We start from the raw sequence: 17,759 nt of genomic DNA, 5'->3' as shown, positions 1-17,759 counted from the left end.
TAGCACCACTGATACTATTGAGCCAACAGTCTTTTCTGCCACATAAACAAGGAAAGAGCTCTGGTAGGAATGCCAGGCCAGCTCCTGTGGAAAGGAAAGGGTTAAATGAACACCAACTGTAATATATGCTTCTGGAAGGGACTGTGCCTTGGTTAAAGTCAAACAAGCAAACTCTGAAGTATAATGACAGAGGGGAAAAGGAAACCACATCCCAAAAATGCATGATCACACTCCTCACTGAATTCACAGGATCAGTGATACAGGCTGTGCTGTAAGCATGGAAAATCCCATTGCACGATGACCAGCTCAAAAGCTCAGGTGTATGACACCACATCATAGACACGGGATAGAAAAAACCTAAAAACAAGGTAATGAAAAAAAACAAAACTCACCTCAGCTTTGTTCTGTTTCTCTTCATATTCACTCTGTTCCTTTTCCATACCAACCAGCTTAATCTTCAGGTCTGAAACTTCAGCCATTAGATCTAATTTCTGTGTCTCCAGCGATGTGCGACTCAGCAATTCCTGAATGCAAAGCAGAGTATTTTCTCCAGTTATTTATTTGAACACTGACAGACTGCAATGTAATTTATTGGCAGGCCCACACTAAAGTCCTTACCCCACAGCTGAACTGTATGTTTCTCAAGTGCTGCAGTTATTTTCATCTAAATGTTCTTCTGTGTTAATCACTAAACCACTGTGCCCCACTCCTTATTTCAAGAAAATGTGTGGCAAAGTTAATCCCTGGGCAAGACATGAAATCGAGAACAATACCAAGGCTGAACAAATACAAACCTATATAATGACACATTACAAAATAGTTGGCGTCTTCCTAAAATACCCATCAGACAAAGCTATGCTTTAGTATTACATTGTAGACCTTCTTGTCATTTGTTATTCAATACAGGACATGTTACAAAATGAGAACCCTAACAAAAATATCAAATGGACAAAGACAAGCAATGCTTCTGCAGTCACACTAATAGTACTTGAGAGCTTACACCATGTAGTACTTGGTAACTTTTGAAGGCTACACACTGTGGAGGGAACAGCAGTGAATGAAAGTGGTATGTCCTGACTGGAACTAAAAGGCAATCTCTAAAGTGAGTAACAGTGAAAAGGAGAAACAACCAGCCTTGACTTTTGCTTTTGTCCCCCAGGCTTGTTTTTCAGATTGCAGGGTAGACATAATTTGGATGGAGTCATCTCACTGTGTTTGGAAATCATTCAATATTCACACCTTCATTGCACCTTTCAGTTTTCAAGAAAGCCAATGCCAAAAAACATCAAAAATTCAACAGTGTTTATTTTATATATATATATATACACATATATATATATATCCATATACACATATATATATATAAAATGCTCATGTTGGCCTCCATTTTCCAAAAGTCCATTCTGGAGTTTAAGCCTCACTGAAAAATTCATACCTAAACTTTCCAAGTGCCCAATTAATTTTTTCAAAAGGATGCTCCTTTCTAAATGGTTACAAGTGTTTGCAGTAATTCATAAATCACATTAGTGTTTTGATCACATGAAACACACTGAGGAATCACAGCTGATTCTGCTTTGAATTACATGGAAGTGACTTAACTGAAGCTGCCACAGTTAATCTGTGTCTATGCTGATGTTACTGAGTGATCAGAATCGCCTTGTCCATCACCCTTTTCTCACCTCTTTCTCTCCCATAAACTGTACAGTGTGTTGTAGACCAGGGGTTGGAACCAAGGAAGCCACAAAGGTTATTTTAAAAATCATACAGCTAAGGTTTGTTTTGAAGCCCAATCTGCCCTACATGTGAATTGGTTTAGTCTGGTGGGGAATAGTGCCCAAATTAAAAACAGTACTAAACTTGCATTGGCATTGCAACACCAATTATCTAAGTCACCACTATTCCCAGTGCCATGCCCATTCCTGCTGACATCAGCAATGATATTTGTGTATGGATAGGAAAATAAACAAAAATGTAGCCCCATGGTTTGGGCTTTTTTTTTTTTCCTTCTTCTCTAAATGAAATAAATCAAGCACTAATCAGGAAAAGATATTGCACTGACTTTTATTACTGAGAAACTACAAGAGGCAGTCACCTAATGAAATCCCAAGAGTAGCTGCTTTCTACAAAGGTGATTGCAAATTACAATTATAATTACAAATACCTCCTCTATCTTCCAGAATAACACTAACTTGCATGAATTTCAGAGGCACATTTCAGTCCAGACTGGAACAGGCTCTGTACAGCTGTTGACATAGCAGACTACTGCAGCTTAAGACATAGCTATAAATGACAATTTTGATATGAAAAAAGGCCACTGAACATCAGAAAGGGTAGCAGGATGAGGCAACTCTGGCCCTGTGGACAGACTCTATTCAATGTTGAACTAAAACAACACTTAGACTTTGTTTTGGACACTGACATGATGTTCCATGATATGAGAGGAGGATTTCTTAATAAGGCAAGGAGACACAGCATCCCTCTGGAGATTTTTAACAAAAGATCTATCCTTTGAATGCACTATCTGGCATTATTCCTTTTTTTTTTTTTTCTATAGACTCCTAAATTACACTAAGTTATGCAATGCAGAGCAATACACACTCACTGCTCTCCTTCCAAGTTCAGTAGCTCTGTGTGAACACGAAGGCACCACCTGGTATAAGTGAGTATGAAGGCAGCTGATTTTCTTTTTTTTTTTTTTTTAATCAGCTCTAACAAAATTTTACAGTTTGCTCTCAAGCTGGAGAATCAGATTCCCAGCTAGAGTAAACTGGCACAAAACTCTTGACTTAAAATAGACAAAACAGCTAACTATCCCTAGTTTGTTTTCAATGGAGCTACACTGATTTAAAACAGCTGAAAACTTCTCTTGCATCTACAGAATCTAACTTTTGCTTTAAAAGCAAGTGCCGTTTAAAGTAAATGTCCCCTCTTGAAATGGTAACATCTGGAAGCAATTATTTTCATCTTCAAGCAGATGCTCACAGTGAACAGCTCATTAAGAATGTGACCCATTTTGTTACAGAGAAATTATAGTGTATTTCAGTGGTATGATGCAACTTCAATTCGGCCAGAATAAATATGCAATTGTAAGAAAAGAAAACACAAATTTATGTTATTGATTTTAAAGCAAAAAAAAACATAATACAAGACAGGCAAAGTGGTAATTTGGGCTGTAGCAGCTTTAGGAGGATCCTAAAGAGCTGAAATACAGAACAGAAATAGAACATATCATAGGGAATCTGCTTTAGAAACAAGATACTTCTTTTTATTTTTAATTTTAAAATGTACTATAAGTATAATTTAATTTCTTAAAGTTCTTTATTTGAAACTCAACCTTTAACTTTAAAAATTAAGGGAAAAAACTTATTTTTGAGTAGAATAATTACAAAGATGGTCATGCAGAAGCTACAATATGTATGTACCAGACAGATCAAGGAACAGCAAACTATTTCCAAATACAAACGTATTTTTAAAATTCACATTGTATACTTCTAAAACATTTAACTGACTTTTCCAATATTCCCAATGAAACTGGAGCACATGCTCTATATCTCACATTCACATTTTATTGTCTTGGAAATACATAATTCTTATAAAGCAGCTTATAAAATTTAACATGACAGAAAACAGCTTGAAAAGAGGACCCTACACTTTTCTCGGGCGTCAGCCTCAAGCACAGAAAATTCCAGGATATTTAGCTCTTCATAAAACAGAAGAAACAATCATGCCATACACTGATTGAGAAACCACAGGCAAGATTTTAGTCGAGTGGGGAGGCGGGGAAGAAACCCCCCCAAGGATCCCATTTTGCACTTGTACACCATACAAAATACAAACATTCAAAAAATTCCTTACTTTTCACGCTTATTAAAAGAGTTGAGAGAGACAGACAGACCAACCGACCTACCTGGTAAGCAACATCCAGCCAGAGCCACCACTAATGAGGACTGCACTTCTCAAGTGCTGTGTGTCAGCTGTGGTAGAAATAAGATATTTGCTTAGCTGAAAACACAGCTGAGAGCAATGTACATCTGTAATCACCATGAAATGGTGCAAGTCAGTAGCAGTCAGTGAATTACAGCCCTCCAATTCATCATCTGCCCATTATATAGCTAAGCACGGGAAAGGACAGAACTTCCCACTGCACTGCCAATTCGAATCCGCCTGACCAGCAGGACTCCTGCCCACGTTAGCTGCAAAATAACAAAGCAGTGGAATCCTCACCTGTACAGATAAGCTGGACAACTTGAGAGAAACACTCTGAAAACCTTATGGCTCACACCAGAGCAGCACAGAGCACACTTGAAAATCTGAAACGCTAAGCCAGCTGCTGGCAAGAAGTTACTGCATGCTATAAACAAGTGCTGAAATTCATCTAAGATCAGATAACTCAGGCAACTGAAAGTTGAAGGAATGATCTTTGCCAGCCAGCAATGTTCCTGAGAAGCAAACAGATACACACCAGATTTATATCCTGCAACCAAGACAGGATTCTGGCTCCCCTGAGTATAAGACAACTGCAAAACCAGAGCAGGTATACACAAAACAGCATTGGATTCAAGTTCCTACCTCACACAACTCCTCCCTGCGTTCTTCTAATCCACTGTTTTTTAAAAGATCCTCCGCTGTGCCCCACACAGGGCACTGTCTGCCACACCTTCCCCTGGCCCTTGCACTCAGGCAGAAGCAGGACATAAACTCACAGGACAAAAGAAATCCACCCCTGCAAGCATTCAAACATTTCAGTTTCTCTGTTTATTTTTCAAGATAGAAAGAATCCTAAAACCAAGTGCTTTCTACATTGCAAGATAATTTACTTCACTGAAGACAAAACTGAGTTTACACAACACAACCACGCAACAAGAGTCCCTTGGATTGCATCTTGCAATTATGTGTCAGAAATAATGTGGAAGGCAGAAGGACATGGTCAAACCACATCCAGGATTTGGTACAGATCAGCTACAGCACAGACATTGCCACACACACCAGTATTTTCATTGGCAAAACAAACTGCTATACTTTATGCCAGAGAGCTTCAATGGGAATTAGTATCTGCTAAATAAATCAAATGCAGCTCTGGAATAGCAAAGAGGTAACTTACTAATCTTACAATAATTACCAAAAAATACATGTGAAAGAACAGTGGAGGTGAAATCTGTATGTGCAGAAAATTCACTATTCAAACTGACTTAACTCAGCTGTCAAGCCTGACAGCACAGATTCCAGAGCACTGATGAGTTTACATTAGGCATGGCTGGTACTTTCTGCTATGGGACAGTTTAGGCAGCTTTACAGAGCAAAATTTACTTCTGCTTTCCAATTCTATAGCAAGTTGATAGGAGATTCCCCCAAGGCTAACATAGCAATGTTCAACATCCTCTTTTCTCTTAGAAAAAAATATATTTCTTTCTTAAAATCGACTGCAAGAAAGCACTTAAGTGACGCCACAAAGTAACCTAGAACAAGACACATGCATCATTGCTTCCTAAAATTGGCTGTAACTTTACATTTTAAAGCTGTTGATATACTGGAAATGGACTATGTCACAGCATATACTGTTTTCACAGGATAATTCTAGGCAGTTTTTTTCTTTTATTTTTGACATATTCATTACAATGTGCTAAGGCAAAATGCAGGTAACTATTCACACAGGCCAGCTTTTCCAGATCATTTACACATTTAATGGCAAGACAGAGACACCACTGGAAGGCAACTCAATGAGATCAAACTTGTGTGTTGCTCCCAGTCACGCTCCAGGAAATTTTCTCTTACCATTTACTATGAAGGACGACCTTGTTTCCTGGCCCAAACAAGAATCATACTTAAAGAGTGATCTGAAGTTTTGTCATTGACTTTCTTGAGTTTTCGAAAGACCTGCTTTGTTTTTGAAGCAAGAAAATGCAAACACCTTCAAGGTGAAAATGGCTTTTCTTGATTATAGCCTGTAGAGGAAAAAGTGTCCTTACAAAGGTAGAATGTTGAGTTTGACACCATAAGCATCACATGCCTGCATTATCTGTAACTGTGCACACCAGGGCATCTGTGCCTCTCTTACACAGGATTCTCTTGCTCCTCAAACGCTGCTGAGCCATATTTTCTTTGGCTGTGGTTCCGTAAACAGGTAGGTCAAACCCACATCTCTCCATTGCCCCTGTGCCACACTTTGACCTTTTCTGTGAGCTGTTTCAACTCAACCAGCAGAAAAAAACATCCCCTTCCTTTTAAACCCCGAGTTAGTTTTCTCCCAGTCACTGAGGAAAAAGTTTGATGAGCATGACAGCATCAAATCAGTTGCAGAAGCACATGGTAAGGAAGAGGGAGAAGGATGAAAGGAGAATGAGACCTTCTTTTTGTTGCAGCAACCTTTAGATTGGCTCAGCTCATTTCTTGAAAGTTCAGATTTGACTAAGGGATGTTGCACCATCCTCTCAGAGCAACGAAGAATCGTGATTTTCTTCAAAGAAGCAGCAGTATCTGTTGCTACTATTCCACGTTCAAGATGCCCACCCAAAATGCTGAACAGCCATTTTATGTTATTTGTGTAAATTTTATTTTAGCTGCTGTCTCAGAAGTGGTTCCACGATCACTTTGTAGCAAGGTTCAAAACAACTGTGCATAAATCATAAGCCAGAAGGATTTTAGCCAGTAACCCCACCCTGACAAAGAGAACAAGTCTCTGCTAGCATAGATTCAGCAAAAAGTATTTTTCAGGGTAGCATTGCATACCCTTTCTGTTGTGGAACTGCCATGTATCATCATTAAATTGTCCTAAAGTTTATTATTTTTGTTTTTATTGTAGCATTTTGGGCACAGAACTAATTAAGAGTCACTTACAGTTCCCAAAATTAAAAAAAAAATGGGGCTAATCCTGAACTCAGGTATATTAAGTCAATAATATGCTTATCTATACTGCAGTTAGCTTAGTTCTACTAATATACATAAAAGATTTTTCAAGCTGGAGCAATTATCTTTATCACTCCATTTTCCATTTAGAAGAAGCAGTTGACTTAAGTTCACAAAGACAAAAATGGGTGGAATTAAGTATATCGTAAATAAACAAGCAGAACCATGAAATAAAACTGAATTTACACACACCTCAGGAAGGTAACAGAAGTCATTCTGAAAAGCAGGACACTAGCAACTGCTGGCTGAGAAGATTTGAACCCAATTCTCCCCCAAATCCATCTGTTGAAGCCCCTGAGGCCACATACTCACTCAACTTTTGACAAATGGTCTGCAGGAAGGTCTATTGGCCACATATCTTACACGAATGTCCTAATCACTACACGATTAGATCATTCTCTCCTCTCTAAATCTCAGCTCACTCCCTGTAGAGGCTAATCTTTTCAACAAGATGAACTGAGAAAAGAACCTTCAAAATAAACTGTAATAAATAGGACCCTCTGCTGAGCTCTAACGAATGTACAACTTCTCTGACTATTGAGATGTTGAGAGACCCAACCTGGGTTTCCCATAACCCACCCTCTACTGGGAGATGTAATCTGTGTGAGAAACAACAACTACAGCCGTTCAGAGTTATCTCAAAATTTAGATTTAAGGTTTATGTTTAAACATATCTGGAGATTCTCTGACTCCTTTAGCTTCAGTACAGTCCTTTGTAGCTTATCCCTTTAGGATCAGCTTTGTAAGCAGTTTGTGCACGTGCATAATGCCAGACGAGTAGATGCAAATGTTTTCACTGAAACAGCAAAGTAGGTGCACCATTATATTCTATTTTCAGATGCCTCAGTTTTATGTTAAATAAGGCTTTAAATTCACAGTTTCCTCAGAAGACTACCAGGGCAAAAAAACTGAAGTCAGAGAAACAATGAAACAGTTTTAGCAGAAGCCACAGAACAACTATCTAGTTTTTAGGTTGAAACAGGAAGCTTCTACATTCTATTGTGAATGCCTTCCTGAAGTCTGAAAACAGATTTTCATAATTTAAACAGTTACTGTTCTTTGAATTTCACTTCAGATCTCACTGGAAAACTAAACGCACTCGTTATTTGCATTTTTAAAAATGTCCCCTCAGAATAAAACCTTTTCCAGTCGGAAGCATTTCGGGCTGCAAGAGTTGTGAGAGATGGAAGGTTTTTTACCCAAGAATCTTTGAGAGTAGTAATTTCAAAGGTTTAGGATACAAATTTATCTTACAGAAACTGCTGTTGTCCACATATATATGTACAAGAATGCTCATAATAATTTCAAGCTATGATCAGTTCATAGAAAGACTTTTATATTTCACATAAAATAGTAAATTTTTAATAAAAATTTCATGTGGGGAGAACTAAGTTCATCAAGAACAGTATCTACCCTGCAAATTTCTGGCATAGATTTTGAGGGTTATTTACAGTTTCAGACCTATTTTTGTATCTATATACTGTATTAACAGAAGATCTGCATCTGTAAAAACGTGAAAGCTCTTTCGCATCAACAGACCTGCAAGCTCTGTAGTAACATATGAAATTAAACATATTTATCATTTGTTCTGCTCCCTCAACATAGACCATCAAAGAGCCTGAAAGTGTCAACTGAAATAAAGAAAAATATGTCACTATATACTAATTTTCCTATATAAAAATAAAGAGAAAGTTCCTAAGTTAAGCAAAAATAGTTCTAGAACAGAAGTTAGAGTAATTCATTTCAACCAGCTACTTGTTCAACTTCAAAGCCAGAGGAAAACAGAAGACATTTAAATAAAACTTCTTAATTCTATAACTCCTACATATATTAGATACATTTAACCTGTCTAACCAGTTACTCAGCCATGTCCAAATGAGCACAGTACAAATAAGACACAATAGTTTCATTTTACATGCTGCCACGTACAGTATTATGCAACCAGCCAGTAAAACTTTTCTGCAACAGGAAAACAAAGAAACATTCATTGGGGGGGAAAAAAAGTGCAAAGCAGCAAGAGAACAATAAAAGAGACATTTTTTTTATGCCTGTTTTATCTCGTTGCCAAAGGCACTCACACATGCAGACAAGCTGACCATGTATGTTCACCCCTCCGCTGGAGAAGATTATGCAAGATGGTTTGCAATCCAGATTTTTACCTGTTGAAGCATTTCTTCTGTAGCATTCAGCTTCAACTGATGCCCCTCAAGACAGATTTCCAAGTCCCGGATTTTCTCTCCTTGAGCTTCCACCTGGTCTGTAAGAACACTCACCTGTAATTTGAGCAGAGAAGTACAATGCTACTGAACTGACTGTAAATAAGTTTCAATTACCTTACACACATAACATCCAAAGGCACGTTTTAACAGCAAGTTTAATATTCTTGTGCACTGCAGCAACCTGCTCTACCAAGATTTTTCAGTCTTACCTCTACTTCGCTTCAACCACGCCCTCTCATCCCCCCTCCCCCACAATTATTTTGTTTTGATATAAAAAAGAAAGAGCGTTTCTAGAAGAGATGGAATGCTACCCATAGGTAGGCATTTCATGCAAAAGTCTGAAAAATTAGAAAGCAGCAAACAAGAACGTAGGATGCTGGAAATATTTTATGTGGTTTTGGAGCACACATTGCCATTTCAAGTTCTGTTGGTATTTCACTCCCTAAAACAGATAAATAGGAAAACTGTTCATTCCAAAACCAACCAATTACTTTACTTCTTACAAGAACAGAAAGCCAGCTTACCTATCAATAAAGCCTTCTGAAGTTATAAAGAATGTAATGAGTAAAAGGCATGTTTTAGCAGTGACAAAGTTCTATTCCAAGAAAAATTCCCAGGCTTTGGCAAGCCAAAACATGAAACCAAAAGAAGTGAGATACAGACAATGAATCCCAGGAAAAGAAACAATAAGCAATACTGGTAAAGAACTGTGGGAATGGTGGTACAGACCAGTGTGTAATAAGAAAAGCCCAGTTGCCGAATTCAAAGCTTGCAAAGCAGAAAAAACTATGCCCAGGATAACACTGGAAAGATGTGGAAAAAACCCCGGTGTTAATTCCTGTGTTAAGCAGCACATACTCTCTGTATGTTCATTTTCACTATTTATTTATATAAAAGCCTTGATTATACCAGAAAAATGTTATCTCAAACAAACAAAGAAAAGGAGCCTAAGGTGTTTAAACTCCATTTTGAGGGGAATGCATTAACAAAAACTTATCCATGCTCTCATATCCAACCCTGCAACACCTTTAATAGAAAAAAAAGGAAAAAACAAAGGTACAGTATATCTAAGTGAAACTTTTGAGATGTACCCACTAAGTGGTATTTCTAAAACCCAGTGAACAACAACTGGGTTTTAGAGTTCATTTCAGGGAAGCTGCAGAGGGAGAGACTGAATGATCTGTTTTACCTGCAAACATAATGACAAGCATGCCTGGGAAAGGAACGCAGAAAAAAAAGAAATAAACCAAAAAAGACTATTTCTTCCCCCTTTAAAGTAGCTGGCTGCAGCACAGAGTACAGATGAACTCAGCATGAGAGAAGATAGGAAGGAGTGGGTGGAGGCAGATGGCAGGGGGACACATCCAAGCTGGGGCAGGAGGAGAACTCCCTGCTCAGAAGTCTTCTGCTTGTCTGCTTTTGTTTTGCTCTCATTAAAACAGGGATGTCACACAACCCACCCCCCCATGAGGTCAGAAAGCAGGAAGAAACAAACTGAATCTTCTCCTTCAGCCTGATGCAGGTTCCAGAGAAAGAAAACCAGCTCTGTTTAGAGTGTCAGGTTAGGTTCCAACCACCACTGCAACTGAGAAGCAAAACTCTGTATGTTAAATGTGACCTGCAAAGGAATTCAGTAAAACCTTACTAGCTTTAAAAGCATGTGTTAGCTGTTCCAGTAGTTAGGCTAAGAGGCACATTAGCCACTTTGAGCTCATATTTTCCCCTCTGCTCAGGAGCACATCTGCCAGACTCTTCAGGGAATCAGAAGGCTGCACACAGAACATAATCCCAGTTTATGCTACCCTGGCAAGTCTATCTTGCCTTAGGAGGGCAACACCTGCAACACTCAGCCTGTAGGTAACATATTTTCTGTGAGTATCTATAAAAGTGAGGCATACTGAACAATTAGCTAAAAACCAAGTGGTATAAAGGTTAAAAACTTCTTTGTGAGAAAAAAACCAAACCAAAACAAAAATATCCCCCCCAAAAAATGCCTAGAGGAGAACATTAGCTGCTTCACATAGGCAGTGAGCAGTAAGGAGGTATCCCAGATGCTGTAGCATTCATTTCCAGCCTCCACTTCAGACTGAACAGTGGAAGTAGGTTTCCAGGTGCACTGTTTGACTCAGCCTTGGTGGACAGGAATAGTGGGCACTGCCTGTGTCCAGTACAAAGTGCCTTGTACTGCTGCTCATGCAGCAAGTCTGATGCAAGACTGGAGTGCTCCCAGCCTCATATTCCCCACAGATTTTACAGCTACAGGCCACAGTCATTAGCACAATTCAACATGAGCCATAGAATAGAGGTGCTCTGTTTCCCATTCCTTTCTCATCCTTCATGCCAATGGTCACACCCAGGAGCCAGGTTTGTACCAGCAGACTCCCTCAGGCCAGTGTAACCTCACCATGGGACTTGCCTGTGCTCCTCATATTCAACTGCCTAGACTGAGCATGCACAGCTGGTGCAAACCAGGTTCTAAACCCAGCACCATCATGGCACCTTTGTTGTTGTTGTTGTTGATGTTCATCTACCAGACTGAGGGTTTTGTCTATCTTATTTGCCTGGGGTTTTTGCAATTCTACTGCAGTGCTGTGCAGCGGGAACAGAAAAATTCATAAATATTGACTAAGCCTTTTGATTTTATGGGAGGGTGATGGGAGTAAAAGGCAAGAGAAGGACAATTTCTACACCTGATTTTACTATATTCCTTTTAAGAAAAACTCTAGGCAGGTCTCCAAACCATGTAATAAGAATACCTTCTTTGTGCATTTGGCTTGCACCATCCTTGGGTACCTATTTGTGCGGATGAAGAAATAGTTACTAAAAATCTGCATGACAAAGACAGGGAAAGCACACACTGAGCAGTAGCCTGGAGCAATCTTCAGGAACCTGTAAGCACTGGAGAGTTGTGGTCCTGTTAAATCCACACAAGCTGATGCACTTTGAACACCAAGATTCTGACAAACCTGTTCAAGCCCACCAGCACCCACGACCATCGACCACCAGGTAGCACGAACAGGTCTACAGAAAGATCACAGGGCTAAACAGACACGTGAGAAACAAAGGAGGGTCTCACAAGCAAAGCCACAGGTGCACCAGTGCAACCCTCTGCTTTGGAGTAAACAGCTGGGTTCGGCCTCCTAATTGCTGCTCCAGTTACGAGCTGCTCGTGTGTGCGAGTGAACTGTACAAGATGTGAACGTGTTGTGTGAAAAGTTGTTTGCTGTTACTGATGGAATCAGGATGCCAGAGTTAACCACTCGATTAATGAAAGGTGTTCTCACAGATATCAGTTGTGATGTTGTCTCCCTCAGAAAAAGGGGAATCTGTAGCACGCACTTAAACACCTAAATTCCAACCAGAAGTTCATTTTTCGTTCAGGATTGTTTTTTTTTTTTTCCTAAATTTGGCAATAGCAATTTTAGTTTAAGAGTAATGAAGAAAATCCAACCAAGAAAAAGCTTGTGTCTCACAAAATATTTATTGTTTATTTAACAACAGCAGTGAGACTTCTGCTCAGTAAATGAACACAAGTGTGAACAGAACATACAGGATAAGACATGCTTAAAGAAACTGGTGACTAAAACAGCTACCCAACACACTTAAGTTTTGTTTGATATTAATACATATGCTTATAATATGTTTTTGTAAGCGAGAAGAGAAAGAGTAGGTAAAGACCATTTAAAGAATCTCCAGCTTCAGTTTTGAAAAACATGGAATATACAGTTCAGTAATAGCAAAAATATGCAGAAAAAATAATTAAGTTTTTTTTTTAAGTTGTAGAACATGTGTTTTCTCCAGGAGGAAAATTTATATGGGACGGAGGATCTGTTTGACAAAGGGTTGGTAAACTGAGAAACAGGAAACCTGGAGGAGCTCAGGCACGAATTTTAAAAGTGTGATTTTTTTCCCCCTTTATCTCCCCCTTAAAGTTTTTGATGATGTAAGCAATTTTGGTACAGCATACAAGCAGGAAAAATAGCTGTTCTCTCTACACAACAGTCTTCCAGTTCACTAAAAATGGTGACACACAGAACCTAGAAAACTGGTACAGCTAAGCAAAACCAGAATGAGAACCACTATCACAGCAGTGTCTTGGGACTCCACAGCATTATTTTTCATCTCTCTTTTAGTCTCCCTCCTCTTACTGCTGTGACTCCCCCTACCCCACCATGAAATCAATCAGAGGGATTATACAAATTCTAAATTAATTCCTGATCAAATATCAGTTACATTTGGTGATCTGCTCACATCTGTATAACAGAAAATACTCTTTCACTTCATCATTTATTCACTGAATAGCAACTCTGTAGACAATGTTCTCTCTTTAGGACATACCTGCAGTATGAGCGACTCTTTATCACCTTCTAATCGTGCCAACCTTTCTTGATAAGTTTCATTATTGGATGAATGATGATTCACCTGTGACTGGGGAAAAAAAGTGCTGTGAGAATTTTTACAGTTAAAGTGTCAAGCAATATTTAACAAAAATTAGATATATTAAGTGAGTTTTATGATACCAAAAATATGAAAAAAACCTGTCTACAGACCAAAACTGTTCATTTCATGTCCATTAAATGTACCTTTGAACATTTGAATGCACCTTTTCTAAGCTGGATTTTAAATACTCTATCATTTGCAGCAATCAAGAATGGTATAGGAATAGAATGATATTTTCTATCAAATTATAATTTCAACAAAAAATACCATTTTACTGAAACAAAACCCCTTTAATTTGAAATATCTGGTGTTGACAGTCTTTTGCCAAAGTAAAGGAATCTTGGTGTTTCAGTGGTAAAAACTGCCATAGGTATTATACTATTCCTTGAAATTACTGAAAGAAAAGTAGAATTTTTTTTTTAGCAATTAAAAAATTATTTAAATTATCAAATTCTCATTGGGAATTACTCTAGCCACGTAATCACTTATGGATTGCTAAACGGCTCTAGGGAGCAAAACCTTCTAAAACATGGCCTGCTTCTAACTGTTAGGTCCCATTTCCTATGAATTTTAATACTTCAGATAGAAACACCACAATTAAAAAAAAAAATCTGCAGATTTATTTTAAAAAGTTTGGAAGAGTCTCGTAGCCTTATCCTCCGTATCAAACCATTGTGTAACTGTGGGAATGTTTGCTCAGAGCATCAAAAGTAACCTGAGCCCTCAGAGGTTCATTTCCCAGCTCTGTTGCAGGCAATGCATTTCTACCAGGGAATGTAACACTGTGCCTGGCTTGTCAGCTAACACAAGAATCCAACTTCAATGAGTTCCCTTCAACTGCACTCATCTGCAGCTGACTCCTCATTTATAGTTACTTGCATAATGGCATCAATGTAATGATAATCCTCCTCCCCAACTGTCCTTTCTTTTTCAACTGAACACTTGTGAACAGGATTTTTAAAAAATATTAGCTATATACATAGCTTCTTGATCTACACTGAGGTCTACAGGTCCAAATGTAATATAAATGATGAAAATACACGTGGTGCTAATTAAAGCAAACCAAGAAATCAAATTTTTATTCAATCAGAAGAGACTTTTCAAGCCATAAAGTGCTAAACTAGATATAAGTATGGAATCTTTACAAGCTGACAGAAACCAAGCACCCTTGTCTCTGATTATGTTGAAAGAAATTGAGAGAATTACAAAAACACCAACAAACAATGCTGAGAGATGTCTGAAGAGATCATCTGGTTCACTGTTCTATCCTAGGACCAATACTCTTGTTTGGATTACAGAGACTTTCCATCGTCTTCTTAGGTGCCCATCACTAGAACATTTTCCTTAATGTCCAACCTGAATCATCATCTCTTCAACTTCAACCTACTGGTGCTTATCATACCACCATGGATTAAAGAGAGGTTCTTCACTTCAGAATTTTTTTTTTTAGTTATTGGAAGACTGTCTGTGGATCTCTAACTAGCACGTTTCCCTTTGGTTAAACAAACACAAGTTTCTCCTGCCTTGTACTCATGTTAATTTCTCAACAGCTGTTTTGTTGCTTTCTTTTGGTTCCTTTTCACCAATTGTTCCTTGACTTCTTTTGAAATTAAGTGCCTAAGAGGAGACACAGCACTCCAGCTGCAATTGGCTTCAGTGGAAAAACCTTTTCACAGACCCTTGGGCCGTATTTCTTTTCATATTAACCATATAGTAAAACTCACATATTTTCAGCCTAGGACCCATAACTTCCAGATCCTTTTTAGTGCTCTTATTTAGCTGCCATTCTGTTCTTCACTCAGTGTTTACTCGCTGTTTCTGCTTGAATGTGTAACTTTGAGCTAGTCTACACTGAATTGCATCCTATTATTTATAATCTTTTCCTACACATCAGGCTCTTATGTTTTAATCATGGCTGCAAGGCCCCTAACTATAATCACCTAAAAATTCACTAAGCTTTGTCCTTCATCCCTGTTTAGAGGGTCAACAGGAACATTAAAAAGCAGGATGTGCAGAATCTCGCTCCACACCTCACTTATTATTCATTGTCAAAAGAAGAATATGTTAACTCTACCCAAATACACCTTTGTCACAAGGTTTTGACCAGTTTATAGCAAGTACAGCTAAGATTCAAGACCTCAGAGAAATGGCTCTAAACATGCAGATGTGAGTGCACAATATACACAAACAGAAGTCTTGGATAAAGTTTTACCATGGCACCTGTAGGGAGATGGCCCATGCATTAAAGGAGTGATGACCTCACTCACTATTTCTCTCCTAACTAGTTTTAACTTTTTAGAATTTCTGTCCTCACATCTCAGTGTAATTTTTTCAAGCCTTGTCCTGTTATTAAAGAAAACCCCCACCCCTTAATCTCCCCTCCCAGTTTTCATGAAACATGTTTAACTTAGGCCCTTCAGTCAGTCAGTCAGTCAGTTATTCTCTATGGTATTAAAGTTCATTCCTTATTAATTCCTGTGGTACTGTAATGAAACTAAAGATTCTTTACAAGTAAACAATATGCATTTCTGTATGTCTGCCTAGACAATCCTTTGACCTCAGCTCTGCATCCTCAATCATCCTGCCAGACATCCCGTCTGGGTCCTTACTCCACAGAGAGAGCAAAGTCTTACACTGCACTTAAGAATCCAAAATCTTTAGCCTTAGCAGCTGTGTTTCCATTAGGGTTAAGACTTCATTACATGCCATTAAATGAGTTTTCTCAGTAGAGAGCCCACCAGCCTTCCCCAGTATATCTCTGTTTCACACCCAGTGGTTGGAGAGGCTTTCCTGCACCTAGAACATCAAGTATTCAGGGAAGAACTGCATGTTGCTAGGCAGGAAAAGAGTCTCCTAATGACAGAACCTAATCAAGTAGATTTTGCACCCTTTCTCCTGTCATCATGTGCTATTTTTTCTAGGCTAGATTTAAGAAACATACCTGTAACCACTTGTGCAAGCATTATTGCCAATGCACTGTTACATAAAGAATCTGCCGTGAATGCAAAATGGAGTTCAACATTTTTTATAATCCATAATTAAGAATTAGTTCAACATAGAATCAATAGATATTTCACTACATACCAATATAAAGCCTAGTGAATCACCCATGGGAACAGAAAAGGGGGAACAACACTACACCAAAATATCCACCCTGCCCATAGGTCAGTGAGACAGGGCTCAGATAAGTACAGGAAAGTACAGTAGACAGAAAAATGACCTGCTAGATAAAAGTGTCTGATTGACACCCAGCAGTTGTTTCAGACTTGGTAATTCTTCGTGGCATGTATAAAGACAAGATAAAACAATGTAACATGAACCAAGGCCATCTGTGGATGGTTGGAGTGCATTCTGCAGTTGTGAAAGTTAGCACTGAGAGGAAACAGCAAGTGTAGTTACGTGTCACACGTATCAGCAGCAACTGAATAAAGGACTTGTAACACTAAAGACATAAGGCTATGGATGAATTCCAGCTGGTGTAAGAGCTCACAAACAATAAACACAGGCCATGTGGTTGCACAAGTCTAAAAGGCTGAATCAACAAGATTTTCTACAAAGCTAATATTTCAGAAGATGTAGCATTAAAGACCAAAAATTGTTACCTGGGCTTGACAAATTATAAGTTAACGTTAATATTATGTTTCTTATAATGAAAGAATGAGAGAAATTGAATAAAACATGTAAAGAAGTTCATGATAACACATGATAGCAAAGTTGAAGGAAAGATATGCTAAGGCAAGGTAGCTGAAAATACGTTGATGGTAGTACCACTGCAGATGAAAAATCAACTGCATACCATAAATACTTTGCCTATGGGAATCCTAGAGTCCTTAACCAGCAACCAGCACTTCCTCCATTTGCACCATTAAACCACGTCCTCAAGTGCCATATCTACACATTTGCTGAACGCTTCCAGGGATGGCATCTCCACCATTTCCCTGGGCAGTCTGTTCCCATGTTTTACAATCCTTTATGTGAAGAAATTTTTCCTAATGTCTAATCTAAACCTCCCATGACACAACTTGAGACCATTTCCTCTTGTCCTGTCACTTGTTATCTGGCAGAAGAAACTGACCCTCACCTCACTACAACCTCCTTTCAGGCAGTTGTAGAGAGCAATAAGGTCTCCCCTGAGCCTCCCTTTCTCCAGGCTAAACAGTCCCAGCTCCCTCTGCTGCTTCTCCTAGGACTTAACCT

General features: G+C 38.7%; 1 protein-coding gene across 1 annotated transcript in view; it reads right to left on the bottom strand.

Annotated features, from left to right (window-relative positions):
* The window catches only part of PPFIBP2 (PPFIA binding protein 2), an 84,037-nt gene that overhangs the window by 32,097 nt on the left and 34,181 nt on the right, over positions 1-17,759 (bottom strand). Inside the window, exons 4-6 of the mRNA XM_027651043.1 lie at positions 13,461-13,550; positions 9,063-9,176; positions 393-524 (exon numbers count right to left, since the gene is read on the bottom strand). Coding sequence (XP_027506844.1) covers positions 393-524; positions 9,063-9,176; positions 13,461-13,550 — 336 coding nt within the window. The remainder of the gene's footprint in view (positions 1-392; positions 525-9,062; positions 9,177-13,460; positions 13,551-17,759) is intronic.

Source organism: Corapipo altera, unplaced genomic scaffold, assembly GCF_003945725.1.
Source record: "Corapipo altera isolate COAL_440 unplaced genomic scaffold, ASM394572v1 78, whole genome shotgun sequence".
Taxonomy (NCBI): domain Eukaryota; kingdom Metazoa; phylum Chordata; class Aves; order Passeriformes; family Pipridae; genus Corapipo; species Corapipo altera.
Note: the sequence above shows the minus strand (reverse complement) of the source record. Positions and strands in the feature narration are given on the sequence as shown.